The sequence below is a fragment of the Cornus florida genome, unplaced genomic scaffold (assembly GCF_030987335.1).
Source record: "Cornus florida cultivar Cherokee Brave unplaced genomic scaffold, ASM3098733v1 CherokeeBrave_3.0.0_Hap2_Chr07, whole genome shotgun sequence".
In the NCBI taxonomy this organism is placed as follows: Eukaryota; Viridiplantae; Streptophyta; class Magnoliopsida; order Cornales; family Cornaceae; genus Cornus; species Cornus florida.
The window spans coordinates 81,566,407-81,581,863 of record NW_026775577.1 but is presented as its reverse complement, the minus strand read 5'-3'; the positions used below and the strand labels follow the sequence as shown (position 1 = coordinate 81,581,863).

Sequence of the window (15,457 nt, the reverse complement as noted above, 5' to 3'; positions counted from 1 at the left end):
TATATGTATACAATCTTGGTATAAAAAAAATTCTCTTTTCTCACATCACTAGAATTTTAATTTCTCCTTCTTTTAACACGATTCGGCTTTTGGAAATCCGGGGTGTGATAGCGTGGTATCAGAGCCAATCCCCAGCTGTAAATGAAGGGCGTGCACAAGCCCATGAGGGACAGGAGATCAGCGAGGACACTGGGTCCCGATAAAGGGGCGGGGGAGAAGTGGTTGAGACTTATTATATGTGTGGACAACCCCCCACCACCCAAACCCCAACTGTGTAGATGCGTTTTGAGGAAAACTGTAAGCACGGAGAGTGTGCAAAGCGGACAACATCTACACGGTGTGGGGCAGGTCATGACACTTGGTGCCAAGGTCAAACTCTGCTTCAGAGGTTCTCTCCTAGACTTTATAGAAAACTGCAAATTCCAAGAGATGCTATGGTTGCTGCTTTGATCAAATATGGTAATTGCAGTCTTCCTCCACCATCTTCAGCTGTGATTAGGAAGTTTAATAATTTTGTTCTTGTTGACTTTTAAATATAATCAAATCAAGAATAAGTGTGAAAGAATAAGAAAAAGAGAATAAAGCGGATGCGAGAAAAAGAGAGAGAATGAAAGAATACTTTCATCCTTCCACCATATTCTGGTTATAATAACAAGTTTCAGAAATTACACATAAGCCCCAACATTATATAAGTAATAATAAATAAGCCCTTGACAACACTCCCCCTCAAGCTTGTGCAAAGATATCTATCATGCCCAGCTTGACTAACATATTTTCCAAGCAAGTCTTGTTCACACCCTTAGTCAAAACATCAGCAACCTCATCATGTGTGTTGACGTATGGAGTACAAATCAGCCCAAGACGAAGCTTTTCCTTAATGAAGTGTCGATCGACTTCAATGTGCTTTGTCCTGTCATGTTGAACTAGATTGTGGGCAATGCTAATAGCAACCTTGTTGTCACAATACAACTTCATTGACTTGCAAACAGGATAACCCAACTCATCCACATTGTACGTAGCCATAACAACTCACAAACTCCATGTGCACTAGATCTAGCTACTACAGACTGTTTCTTGCTTTGCCATAAAACAAGATTACCTACAACAAATGTGCAATATCCTAAAGTAGATCGTCGATATGTCACAGACCCTGCCCAATCAGCATCAATACAGGCTTCAACACGCAAGTGACCATGACTGCCAAACAACATAATGACCTCCCTCAATGTGAGGTGTACGTGGAGCATGCATAGACTAATTAATCACACTAACAGTGTAGGCAATATACGGGTGCGTGAGAGATAAGTAAATCAGTCTCCCAACCAATCGCTGAAATCTTCCCACATCATCTAATGGGTCTCCATCTACGTCATTAAGCCTATGGTTCTGCTCAATGGGAATATCAATAGGTTTAGCTCCAAGCCTACCTGTTTCAATCAGCAAATCTAACACATACTTCCGTTGAGAAATGAACACCCCTTTCTTCAATCTGTACACCTCAATGTCAAGAAAGTATCTCAATGATCCAAGGTCATTAACTTCGAACTCTGTCCCCAAGAATGACTTCATTCGATGAATTTCTTCTGGATCATTATAACAATATCATCAACATATACAATAAGGGCAATGTTGTAGCCCTGGTGCTTCTTGATGAAGAGCGTGTGATCTGCCTGACTTTGTGTGTACCCTACTCTTTTCACAGCAGCGTTGAACCTCTCAAACCAAGCACATGGTGACTGCTTTAACCCATACAAGACTTTATTTAGCTTGCACACTAAATTTTGACCATTAGCAAGCTTGAACCCTGGTGGCATAGTCATATACACCTCTTCCTCCAAGTCACCATGAAGGAAAGCATTCTTTACATCCAGCTGATGTAAGGGCCAATTCAAATTAGCTGCCAAAGAAAGAAGAACACGTATAGAGTTCATCTTGGCAACTAGAGCAAATGTTTCCAAATAATCAATTCCATAGGTCTGAGTGAATCCCTTTGCAACTATCAGAGCTTTATATCTCTCAATTGTTCCGTCTGCATGATACCTTATTGTGTAGACCCATTTGCAGCCTACTGGTTTCTTACCCCTAGGTAATGGAATAATATCCCAAGTACCATTTTTCACAAGGGCCTTCATTTCTTCAAGCATAGCTTTCTTCCATGGAATTTGACTGAAAGCATCTGAAAAACCAGAAGGAACAGATACAGAGGAGATACACGAAGTGAAAGCACGATATATTGGAGATAAGGCATCATAGGATACAAACTGAGATATGAGATATTTTGTACAACTACAAACACCCTTATGATAGGCAATAGGGACATCAAGATCAACAGAATTGCTATTGGGAAAAGAATCAGGAGTATTAATGTCAACTAAGGAATTACCTGGGTCAAGGGACTTCTTGGTCACTTATTTTGCCCTCCTAATGTAGACAATTGGTTGCTTTCCCTGCTGCAAATCATTATTGTTAGGAGGACTAGACATAGGCACCTCAGTAAGAAGCTCCCCCTGAATGGAAACCTCCCCCTAAATGGGAACAGGCAAAAGAAGAGGGCATTCCCTCTGAATGGACAACGGATTCTCTACCTGTATAGTAGTCTCCCCCTATAGAGAATCCCGAGCAGTGGAAAAAAAAAAAAAAAAAAAAAAAAAGGAACAGACTCAAAAAAAGTAACATCCATGGAGACAAAACGACGACGAGTGGTAGGGTTATAACACCGATACCCTTTCAAAGTGGCGGAGTATCCACGAAAGACACATCGGATTGCCTTGGGGTCCATTTTGTCCTTGCGACGATGAATGTGAACATAACAAACACAACCAAACACTTTCGGAGGGATAATAAACAAGGCAGTGTCATGGTGTAAGACAGAGAAGGGGGTTTGATAGCCAAGAACCTTAGAAGGCATGCGATTGATAAGGTATGTAGCTATTAAAGTTGCATCAGCCCAGTAACTTTTAGGCACTCCCATCCCAATTAGATGAGAACGGGTCACCTCCATAATATGATAGTGTTTTCTTTCAGCTACACCTTTCTGTTCTGGTGTATCGACACAAGAGGTTTGATGGACAATCCCGTTATAAGCAAAAAAGGAGGCAAGACCACCATACATAAACTCTCCTCCATTATTAGATCGAAGGATTTTGAGGGGGCAACCAAACAGAGTACATACCATCCTATGAAAGGTTTTAAAAAAGGAATGAACTTCATCTTTGTTTTTCATAAGAAAAAGCCAAGTATACCAACTAAAGTCATCAACAAACACAACAAAGTAATGAAAACCAAGTAACGAAGTAGTAGATTCAAGACCCCACACATCAGAATGAACAAGTTGCAAAGGAGTTGTACTATTATTAATACTAGTAGGATAAGAAACACGACATTGTTTGGCAAGAACGCATATTTCATAATTTAACTCAAAAGATTCAACAGAAGCAAACTGGGGAAGCACATGCTTCAAAACAGGAAGAGGTAAATGACCTAGTCTATTATGTCATCGCATTAACAGGTCTTTATTGACATTACTATTCCTAACACTAAATTGACTTGCAACATAATAAGAAGTTGGCCTCGCGTTCAGCAAATACAAGCCATTGTCCTCACGTCCACTTCCAATCGTCTTCCTTGTGTCCAAGTCCTACAACACACAGTGAGATGGAAAAAAGGTTACACTACAATTCAAGCCTTTTGTAATGTGATTGACAGAAAGGAGGTTATTGGTAAACTTTGGGACATGAAAAACAGAGGATAAGGTAAGATTAGGAGAGTTAGAAATAGTGCCCTTCCCCGCAATGGAGGTGAAGGTGGCATCAACTACTCTAACCTTATCCTTACCAGAACATAAACTGTACGAAGAAAAATCAGATGCCATACCAGTCATGTGATCAGTTGCTCCTGAATCAATTATCCAAGGTGGTCCACCAGATAATGCGGAAACCTGATGTGTCGAATAAGAGGTACCTGTCTGAGCGAAGTTAGAGGTGGAAATGGAGGAATGTTGTGCTAGTAGATGTCGGAGAGCATCAAGTTTAGCCCCGGACAAAGAACTCGGTTTTCCTGACAAGGAATGACCAGTAGAAGCAGTCTCACGCTCTGCAGTATGTGCCATAGATAACCCCCTAAATGGACAGGCCTTGGCCTAGCATTCGCATGAGTAGAAGCTGGAGTAGGGCGACCATGTAGAGTCCATCATGTTTCCCTATTGTGGCATGTACGCCCACAATGATCACACCTCAACTTGCTCTTGTCATCCCGCTTCCCTCCTTTTGAGGATTGGGCTTGTTCCATTGTTGTGGTAAGAGCAAACCTCTCAAAAAATGGTAGTTCTGGATCAGGCTTAGTGTATATAGGTACAAACATAGCCTTCTGATAAGCGCCGAATATTGCATATTCAAGCGCCCTTAATTGCATTATTTAAGTCCATTGTTTGTTTAATTATGTAGATTACCTTCATATGCACGTTTTTGCGTATTTTCAGGTTCATTGGCCAAAAAGAAGCAATAAGGATGCTTTGTGGAGTTTTGAACATCAAAGGTCACAATGCTGAATTTCTGGCAGCAGTGGAACCTGGACTTTGCTCGCCATTTTGACCTTGTAAACTCAAGAACTGGACTTCCCTCATAACATGACATATTTAGAGCTCTGAATCAGCTTTCCAAATCTTCAAGCGGTTCGTCATTCGGAGTTCGGAGCAGAGAGTTATGATCTTCTTATCATAGGTGCTTAGAACTGCCTGGCAGCAATAAATTTCTGCCTTGCTCTTCAATTTCGACCAACCATCCTTGAGAATTGGATCTCGACCAAAACATGAAGTTTTTAGAGCTCTGAATTAGCTTTCCAAATCTTCAAACGGTTCATCATTTGGAGTTCAGAGCGCAAAGTTATGGCCGTTTTACCAAAGTAGGTCTGGGCAGAGCAAACCAAGCATAAGGCATTCTGGCCAATTTTCGAGTGCTCGAGGCCTTATTTCGAGTGCTCGAAATTAGGGCAGATTGCTTCACGAGATCAGCAGTGGATTCAGGACTTTGCTCGCCATTTTGACCCAGAAAGCTTGAGAACTGGACTTCCATCATAACATGAAAGATTTAGAGCTCTGAATTAGCTTTCTAAATCTTCAAACGGTTCATCATTCGGAGCTCGGAGCAAAGAGTTATGGCCTTGTTACCAGAGGTGCGCAGAACTGCCTGGCAGCACTGAAGTACTGCCTTTCTCCCCATTTTCGACCAACCAGACTTGAGATTTGGGTCTTCATCAAAACATGAAGTTTATAAAGCTCTGAACCAGCTCTCCAAATCTTTAAACGGTTCGTCATTCGGAGTTTGGAGCGCAAAGTTATGGCTGTTTTACCAAAGTAGGTCCGGGCGAATCAAAGCAAGCATGGAGCAATCTGCTCCATTTTCGAGTCCTCGAGGCCTTGCTTAGAGTGCTCGAATTTGGGGCAGAATTGCCTTCGGGAATTCTCATTTTGGCAGCCACTTGTGCATTAGTTTCCTCATTTTCTACTTACTTCTTTATGAGGTGGTTGGGGATGTTTTTTGGGAGGAGAGAGAGAGCTTTGTTAAAGGAGATAAGGCAAGTAAGGCCACACATATCATTATCCTATATTCTAGCAAGATAGAGGAGAGAGAAGAGAGCAAGGAGGAGGGTGTTCTTGAGTGCTACAGTAGGAGCACGAAAATGGAGTCTTGGATGGAGCTTCTTCCTTCTTTTAGCTTAGCAATGGGTAACTAACTCTTTCTCTAGGGAGGTGATGAAGTCCCTCCCTTGTAAGCATGTCCTAGGATAGTCTATTTTGGGGATTTGCCATGTATATTTTATGGTCTTTTCATAACCAAGAGCACCACATTTGTAGTAATGAATGTTGATACATGTATGGATGATTTCTTTAAGTTGATTATCTTGTCTTAGATGATGTCTTAGAGTAATCATATTGCTTGAGTTTTTCATGGTGAGAGTGGAAGCAAGGTTATGAAATGGTTTCATGGCATGTTGATAGGTGACTTTGATAGACCATTGCTTAGGAAATCCTTTGATGGTGTATGCTTAATCTCTAACTCCATGTGCTTTATCATTTTGTCAAGAACTTGATAGTCTCTCATTTAAGTAAATGTGTATAAGTTACACCTTAGTTAGGTAGTCTAAGCATGTTTATCTTTTGATGGATTATACTTGTTTGAGACCTAATGTACCTCTTGATTACTTATATGGCAACCATGTGTTGCTATGTAAGTCTTGACCATCATATGTTGTTTTTCCCCCAATTTAGGTCTAATCTAGCATATGTATAGGGATGGAGGCGGATTCACTTCCCTAGTCTCCTCTTCTTAATCTTTTCATCCTAAATTCCTTGCAAATTAGTGTTTTATGCACTTTGAATTCCTAATTTAAGTGACAACAAACAAAACCTCTATGAACACCCCTTCATCATCCTAAGAATGACTCTAAACACTTAGGTTGCCTTAGACTAGCGCAGTCCCAGTGGTTCGACTTACCCGACCAATAGCCCTATTTTACAATGATTCGTGCTATTGCGAAGGTTGATGTTAATTGACCAACCGATCAATTTTTGGCGCCGTTGCCGGGGACTTGAATACGGTTTAGCAACCAAAGTTTTAGGATTAAACTTAGTGTGATTGTTAATATTGTGTTTTGTGCATATTTCTCGTGTGGTTTAACCATTTTTATGTTGTAAGATTCTAGGGACTCGACTCTCGCCGTGGGAACGCTAGCAAAGTGTAAGTCTAGAGGACCCTAGGTAAGCTTCTTGACCTTTTAGTTTCGCATTGTTATATTTTGTGCATGTGTTAAGCTTAGAAGTAGTTAATTTATTTGCAAGCCCTTGTTGAGGCTATATTATTGTTTTAATTTTGTGTTCAAGCATCGGTCCTTGTCGTGGCCATTTATTTTCTGTCTTGATAATTGAGGAGAAAGGGAACATCGTATGTGGAGTTGTGGTTGATGAATTGCTTTGTTGAGTATATGCTTTGTTGTTGATGTTCGGTCGTAGGTCACTTTCCTTACCCACAATCGATTCTCCCATTGATATTAACTCTCTTGAAAGAACTCTTAGACGGAACCCTAGGGAACCTACTCTTATACGGGATCTTGAAACTGAATTTAATACAATGGGGGATAATATAGGAAATCCGGGGAACGAAAGCGCTGAAATTCCTAATATCGAGCCAATGACTCTTAGAGATCATTTCATCCCTACCACCTATGCTTCTCCATCTTGCATAGTGATGCCAAACATCGATGCAGCTCAATATGAGATCAAATCTAGTAGCATCCAAATGCTTCCATCTTTTCATGGTTTTGATAATGAAGATCCATATAAGCATCTCGATGAGTTCCTTGAAATCTGTTCAACCATCCGGTTGAGAGGATTTCCTGAAAATGCACTCCACTTACATCTTTTCCCATTCTCCCTAAAGGATAGGGCAAAATATTGGTTGAACTCCCTTGCTCCCAACTCTATTACTTCTTGGGCTCAATTGCAACAAGAATTTTTTAAGAAGTATTATCCGGTGAGTAAAACTAACCAAATGAGGCGTTCCATTCTAAGCTTTTCTCAAGTTGATGGAGAACAACTCCACGAGACTTGGGAAAGGTTACAAGATCTTCTTCGGAAGTGTCCTCATCATTTGATCCCAAAATGGCAATTAGTGCAAGCTTTTTATGCCGGCTTGACCGACACCCATAGATTCATGGTTGACTCTTCTTGTGGTGGGATGTTCATGTCCAAGAATGCGGATGAGGCTTGGACCTTACTTGAGAATTTGAGTGAAAATTCACTTCAACACAATTCTCGTAGGGCTCCGACCTCAACCACTCCAAAGAACACCAATCCTTGTCAACAAAAATCAATAAGGGAGGAATCATCTCAAGTGGATGCCATTGCTCATAAATTCTACCAATTGATGGCACCACATCTTCCCCCTTCATTGTCTCAAAATTCGGCAAGTTCGGTTTGTGCTTCATGTACTAGTCCATTCCATCTCTCGGAAGATTGCCCCACACCGGAGCAATTTCCCAATCCCAACCAAGAACAAGCTAATGCCATGTTCTCAAGGCCCGGGCATAACCCGTATTCCAATACATATAATCCAGGTTGGAGGGACCATCCGAATTTTTCGTGGAGGCAACAAGCCCCACAAAATTCCCAACTTCAAAATCAAGGGCCTCAAAATCAGCCCTCTTCTCAATATCAAGGTAGGCCTTTCCAAGCCTCTTCAAGCTACCAACCTCCATACAATCCAAGTGTCTCCACTCAACCTCCTGTGAATCCAATTGATGAGATAGTGGCTGCAAACAAGCAAATGATGGAATCATTAAATATGCAAATGATGGAATCATTAAACAAGCAAATCATGGATTCCAACAAGCATCTCTTGACATCCTTGCAACCTACTCTCCAAATGGTTCACTCCCATACTCAATCCATAGCTAGGCTCGAAAATCAAATGGGACAAATAGCTAACCAAGTGAACCAACTTCTTCAAAAAGATAAGGGTAAGCTTCCCGCTCAACCATTTGAAAATCCTAGAGGAATGCATGTGATTGATGAAACCCCTCCTCCGAGTGGGCTGACTCATGAACAAGTTCAAGCTATCACCACCCTTCGGAGTGGTAGAGTGGTTGACAACAAGGTTGATGGAGACACAAGTGAGAAAAACCCTCCTTTGAAAAATCCGAATTCAAGCTCTTCAAGTCCAAATTCAAGCTCTTCTTGTCCAAATACCATTCACGGAAAGCCCACTCATGTCACCCCAAATGTGGAAACTTCTTATGAGCCAAAAGCTCCGTTTCCTCAACGTCTCCAAGAATCGACACATTTTGGGAATAAGAATTGCAAAATTCAAGACATGTGGGAAGTTTTTAGGCAAGTAAAGATCAATCTTCCTCTCTTGGATGCTATCAAGTAAATTCCTCCCTATGCAAAATTCCTTAAGGATTTGTGCACTCAAAAGCGCACTTCCAGAAGTCATTTACCAAAGAAAGTGAGGTTAACCGAAAATGTTAGTGCGATCATTCAGCACAGCACTCCTCCGAAGTATAAGGATCCGGGTGCCCCCACAATCTCTTGTGTCATTGGTGACAACAAAATCGAGAGGGCCCTCCTTGACTTAGGAGCTAGTGTGAATTTGATTCCATATTCGGTTTACCTACAACTTGGTTTGGGAGATCTTAAACCAACTCCGATAGTATTGCAACTTGCCGATAGATCTATTAAGCAACCACGGGGAATCATTGAATATGTTATCATAAAGGTGGATAGGTTCTACTTCCCGGTAGACTTCGTGGTTCTTGATACGGAACCAGTCCACGACCCAAGAAAACACATTCCCATAATTCTCGGACGTCCTTTTCTAGCTACAGCTAATGCTTCTATTAACTGTAGAACCGGATTGATGGATATCTCTTTTGGGAATATGAATGTTAAGCTCAATATTTTCAATGCTGTGCATCTTTCTCTGGATGAGAGTGAGTGTTTTGCAATCACTATTACTGATGAACTCATTGAAAATCCAATTCCACCTCCTTCAACGGAGGATCCCCTACAAGCTTGCTTGGTCCACTCTGATTTTGAGGATTTTAATGAGGAAAAATCCATTCGGGAAGTCAACTCCTTGCTTGATATTCCATCACCATTTTCCTCTCCTTTATGGGAAGCACCAAATCCATCTCTATCTCGGGATTGTCCATCTCATTCCATTTCTTCACCGGAGTTACCTCAACATTTTGAAGGTGAACCACCGGACAAGGGTAAGGAGAATGTTGGCAAGTTGCTGGAAATTCTTCCAATCATTCCGGCCCAATCTAGAATCATTGTCCATGATACTCAACCTATGAACAAACCATTTGAGTACAATGAGGTATATGAATTGGAGATTGCAAATATGAAAGGTCATGATCCTCCCATTGTTAGTCAAGACAATGACATTCAACGAGCCTCCATAATCTCGAACAAGCAACACCTTTGCTTAAATCTGAAAATAAAAGAAGATTAAAAGCGATGCTCAAATCCTCTAAGGCCAAACTTGTTTCTCTTCGGAAGGATCAAATTCCCTTATCATTCATTGATCCAAGTTTGAGACCATATGAAGGAGGCAAGTTGCATACGGAGCGTTAAGGATCCATCTCTCCAATGGATCCCGATCCTGGTTCGTCTAGCTATCGACATTAAATTTAGCAAAGCAAGGGAAGAAATTCTTTCGATGTTCCAAGCTTCCTTACCTTCTCAAATTGCTCGTGCCTTTAAATTTTCTGGGAAATGGTTAAGAAAAGCCAAAAATTTAATTTTTCTGGAAATCTCTTCAGTCGTGTTCCAAAATTTTAGACTGGCTTCTTAGACCTTCTCAACTCTAATTTTCATTCCCGGAAGTTTCCATCGCTTTCTAGCAATTTCACCGCATCTTGGGAATGCTACTCATGTGCATAATGTCTCATTTTAATGCATTTTTGAAAAAATTTCCCAAATTCCATCCATGCATTGAAATTCTTGCACCGTTTAAAATTTTTCCATGCATTTGCAATGTTTGAAAAATTTTCAATATTCTCCATGCATTAGAGAAAAATTGCAAACTGTGAACAATTTTCAAAATTTTTCATCCATGCTTTGGAATGGAATGAATTTGCAAGGTTTAAAAAATTTTCCTACATTCATCCATGCATTTGAAGAGACCAAATTCCACCCATGCATTGGAATGGACTGAATTTGAAATTTTTAAAAATTTTCCATGCTGTAAAAAATTTGCACAGTTTGAAGCATTTTCCAAATTTTCCATGCATTGCATGAAGTTGCCAAGTTCTTGATTTCCATCCATGCATTGGTTTGGAATAATGCATGGAAGGTCTGAAAATCCATCTATGTATTGCTTGGCATCAGGTGCAGCAGTTGCAAAAAAATGTCTTCACCATCAATTCGAATGCTACTGTCAAAATTTGGAGCAATCTAACTCTCATTTGGATTGCTCCAAACTTCCTCACCATCATTCCGAGGCTACTACTTGTATTTGGAGTAATCTAGCTCCATTTTAGAGTGCTCCAATTGTGAACCAATCTTGCATGCACCACTGCCCAATTTTAGAGCACTCTAAATTCCATTTGGATTGCTCCAAATTTCAGTCCTCACAGCTGAGCTCACCCCCTAGCCTACTGAGCCATTTTCGAGCACTCTAAATTCTAGTTTGAGTGCTCGAATTTCATGCACCAACCCACCCAACTCACTGCTCTCAGTTCGAGCACTCGCCGATCCTATTTGGAGTGCTCGAACTCCACCTTCTTTTTCTCTCCATAGCCAACCCCAACATACCGAACCTACTGGCTCCATTTCGAGCACTCGAGCTCCCTCTAGCGAGTGCTCGAACACCTCATGCCAACGCCCCGAGCACTCGTTGCCTCACCCCCATCACTCCTCTCGGTTCACACCACCATCCTCCAAAACCTCAACTATCCTCACCACTCTCCAACACCAACGCATCACCACACACAACCCATCTCTCCACCTCACAACCATCCCAACCAATCGGCATCCCTCACTTCACTACCCCAACTCAACCCAACCCTTCCCTCGGCCCTCCTCACCTCACCACTCTAACCAAACTACAACACCCCCTACAACCCCCCACACATCCAACCCTCATGCATGTTTTCATATAAAAATAATAATAATAATAATAACAAAAAAAAAAAAAAAAGAAAAAAGTGAAAAAAAAAGAAGAAGAGTAAAATGGCACACTTTTGGCATTCTTTTGCTATCCATTTTAAACTTGTGGCTAATGTGTGCCAATTTATGTTTTTCTATAGATTTCTATCTTTCAATAACATTCATGTTTGTATTATTTTTTCTGTTCCCGTTTTTCTTAAGAGACCTATGCTTTTACATGTATATTTTAGTTGTATTTTGATAGGTCTTCATGTCCAAGTTTGGGGGACGCAGTTGCGCACTTACATAGCTGAACATCTTCGCCTTTGTCACTCCAATTGGTATTATTGTTCCTTTCCCCCCTTTTTGCTCTTATTTTGATTTACTTGTCTTCTCACATTGAGGACAATGTGACATTCAAGTTTGGGGGTACATTTATACATTTTTGGTTTCATAATTTTTGCTAAGCAATGATAGTATAATTTTGAACTTGTCGGAGACAAAGCATATGTTTAATACCTTGTGTATAGAAGCAATGGACATTTTTGAAAATAAAAAAAAAATTTAGTTGAAATGATCATGTGGATTCAAATTAGTCTGTATAAATGTCTCAATTAGATTCTTGCTGGATTTGACACTCTTTTAAGCTTCACAATGCACAGATGCACATTGGAAACTTAACTGTGAGGCATGCAACTTAATCGACCTTGACCTTGGCCTAGTTAATCTGATTTGATGAACCTAATAGATGAATATCTTTGGCATGATTTAAGTTGTCTAAAAAAAAAAAAAAAAATTGAGAAAGAAAGAAAAATGACCAGTTGACGTTCGTAACCTTTCCAACTCGAGCTATTAAGCCCTTTGGAGTGTCTCTTCACTTAACACCCTGAAGCCATCTGGTTTGGGAGTTGTTGGCCTAACGCTTGCTACAAGGGTTGGTTAGAAAACTTAAAGGACTTTAACATTGCACGGTCAGTCAAAAAAATTGTAATAAACATGGTTCGCTAGAGTTCGTAGCCTTTCCAACTTGAGCTATTAAGCCCTTTGGAGTGTCTCTACACTTAACACCCTAAAGCCATCTGGTTTGGGAGTTGTTGGCCTAACGCTTGCTACATAGGTTGGTTAGAAAGCTTAAGGGACTTCAGCATTGCACAACCATCTTATGTTTCACTTCTGAGTTACAATAAATTGTCAACAAGCAACAAAAGTTGTCTTGTAAATAAAATCATGCCTTAGGGACCTCATTTAAAGGGGAATTCAATGATTTGAAAACTTGTGCTTTGGAATTGGAAAAGAAAGTAAAAGTCGCATGTTGAGAATCCAATTCACTTTCACTGAAGTTAGAGTTGATTTCCATTCAAGAGATGATAATTGAGTTATTTATATAGTCTATGATGTTGATACATACATGTTGAAATGTGTTTAGTATCAATGCTTCATATATGCAAGGTAGTCTTCCCAATGACCCCATCTCCAGTTCTTTGTTGTTTCAAATTGTATTTGAGCTATGTTTGCACTTCATTTCACCATGGATGATATTTTTGTGGTAGCATGCCCATGGTTGTATTTTCATTGAAGTATTCATTTTGGTTTTGCTAAGGGACTAGCAAAATGTAAGTTTGGGGGTGTGATAAGCGCCGAATATTGCATATTCAATCACCCTTAATTGCATTATTTAAGTCCATTGTTTGTTTAATTATGTAGATTACCTTCATATGCACGTTTTTGCGTATTTTCAGGTTCATTGGCCAAAAAGAAGCAAGAAGGATGCTTTGTGGAGTTTTGAACATCAAAGGTCACAATGCTGAATTTCTGGCAGCAGTGGAACCTGGACTTTGCTCGCCATTTTGACCTTGTAAACTCAAGAACTGGACTTCCCTCATAACATGACATATTTAGAGCTCTGAATCAACTTTCCAAATCTTCAAGCGGTTCGTCATTCGGAGTTCGGAGCAGAGAGTTATGATCTTCTTATCATAGGTGCTTAGAACTGCCTGGCAGCAATAAATTTCTGCCTTGCTCTTCAATTTCGACCAACCATCCTTGAGAATTGGATCTCCACCAAAACATGAAGTTTTTAGAGCTCTGAATTAGCTTTCCAAATCTTCAAACGGTTCATCATTTGGAGTTCAGAGCGCAAAGTTATGGCCGTTTTACCAAAGTAGGTCTGGGCGGAGCAAACCAAGCATAAGGCATTCTGGCCAATTTTCGAGTGCTCGAGGCCTTATTTCGAGTGCTCGAAATTAGGGCAGATTGCTTCACGAGATCAGCAGTGGAGTCAGGACTTTGCTCGCCATTTTGACCCAGAAAGCTTGAGAACTGGACTTCCATCATAACATGAAAGATTTAGAGCTCTGAATTAGCTTTCTAAATCTTCAAACGGTTCATCATTCAGAGCTCGGAGCAGAGAGTTATGGCCTTGTTACCAGAGGTGCGCAGAACTGCCTGGCAGCACTGAAGTACTGCCTTTCTCCCCATTTTCGACCAACCAGACTTGAGATTTGGGTCTTCATCAAAACATGAAGTTTTTAAAGCTCTGAACCAGCTCTCCAAATCTTTAAACGGTTCGTCATTCGGAGTTTGGAGCGCAAAGTTATGGCTGTTTTACCAAAGTAGGTCCGGGCGAATCAAAGCAAGCATGGAGCAATCTGCTCCATTTTCGAGTGCTCGAGGCCTTGCTTAGAGTGCTCGAATTTGGGGCAGAATTGCCTTCGGGAATTCTCATTTTGGCAGCCACTTGTGCATTGGTTTCCTCATTTTCTACTTACTTCTTTATGAGGTGGTTAGGGATGTTTTTTGGGAGGAGAGAGAGAGCTTTGTTGAAGGAGATAAGGCAAGGAAGGCCACACATATCATTATCCTATATTCTAGCAAGATAGAGGAGAGAGAAGAGAGCAAGGAGGAGGCTGTTCTTGAGTGCTACAGTAGGAGCACGAAAATGGAGTCTTGGATGGAGCTTCTTCCTTCTTCTAGCTTAGCAATGGGTAACTAACTCTTTCTCTAGGGAGGTGATGAAGTCCCTCCCTTGTAAGCATGTCCTAGGATAGTCTATTTTGGGGATTTGCCATGTATATTTTATGGTCTTTTCATAACCAAGAGCACCTCATTTGTTGTAATGAATGTTGATACATGTATGGATGATTTCTTTAAGTTGATTATCTTGTCTTAGATGATGTCTTAGAGTAATCATATTGCTTGAGTTTTTCATGGTGAGAGTGGAAGCAAGGTTATGAAATGGTTTCATGGCATGTTGATAGGTGACTTTGATAGACCATTGCTTAGGAAATCCTTTGATGGTGTATGCTTAATCTCTAACTCCATGTGCTTTATCATTTTGTCAAGAACTTGATAGTCTCTCATTTAAGTAAATGTGTATAAGTTACACCTTAATTAGGTAGTCTAAGCATGTTTATCTTTTGATGGATTATACTTGTTTGAGACCTAATGTACCTCTTGATTACTTATATGGCAACCATGTGTTGCTATGTAAGTCTTGACCATCATATGTTGTTTTTCCCCCAATTTAGGTCTAATCTAGCATATGTATAGGGATGGAGGCGGATTCACTTCCCTAGTCTCCTCTTCTTAATCTTTTCATCCTAAATTCCTTGCAAATTAGTGTTTTATGCACTTTGAATTCCTAATTTAAGTGACAACAAACAAAACCTCTATGAACACCCCTTCATCATCCTAAGAATGACTCTAAACACTTAGGTTGCCTTAGACTAGCGCAGTCCCAGTGGTTCGACTTACCCGACCAATAGCCCTATTTTACAATGATTCGTGCTATTGCGAAGGTTGATGTTAATT

General features: G+C 40.5%; 1 protein-coding gene across 3 annotated transcripts in view; it reads right to left on the bottom strand.

Annotated features, from left to right (window-relative positions):
- Window positions 1-15,457, bottom strand: part of LOC132267342 (DNA polymerase delta catalytic subunit) — a 73,973-nt gene that overhangs the window by 17,181 nt on the left and 41,335 nt on the right. Inside the window, exon 25 of one of the 3 annotated variants that reach the window (XM_059768496.1) lies at window positions 3,405-3,637. The exons of the other annotated variants lie outside the window; for them this stretch is intronic. Within the exon in view, the coding sequence (XP_059624479.1) occupies window positions 3,494-3,637 (144 nt within the window). The 3' untranslated portion in view covers window positions 3,405-3,493. Of the gene's footprint in view, window positions 1-3,404; window positions 3,638-15,457 lie in introns of those variants that run through there. 3 annotated transcript variants of the gene reach the window in all.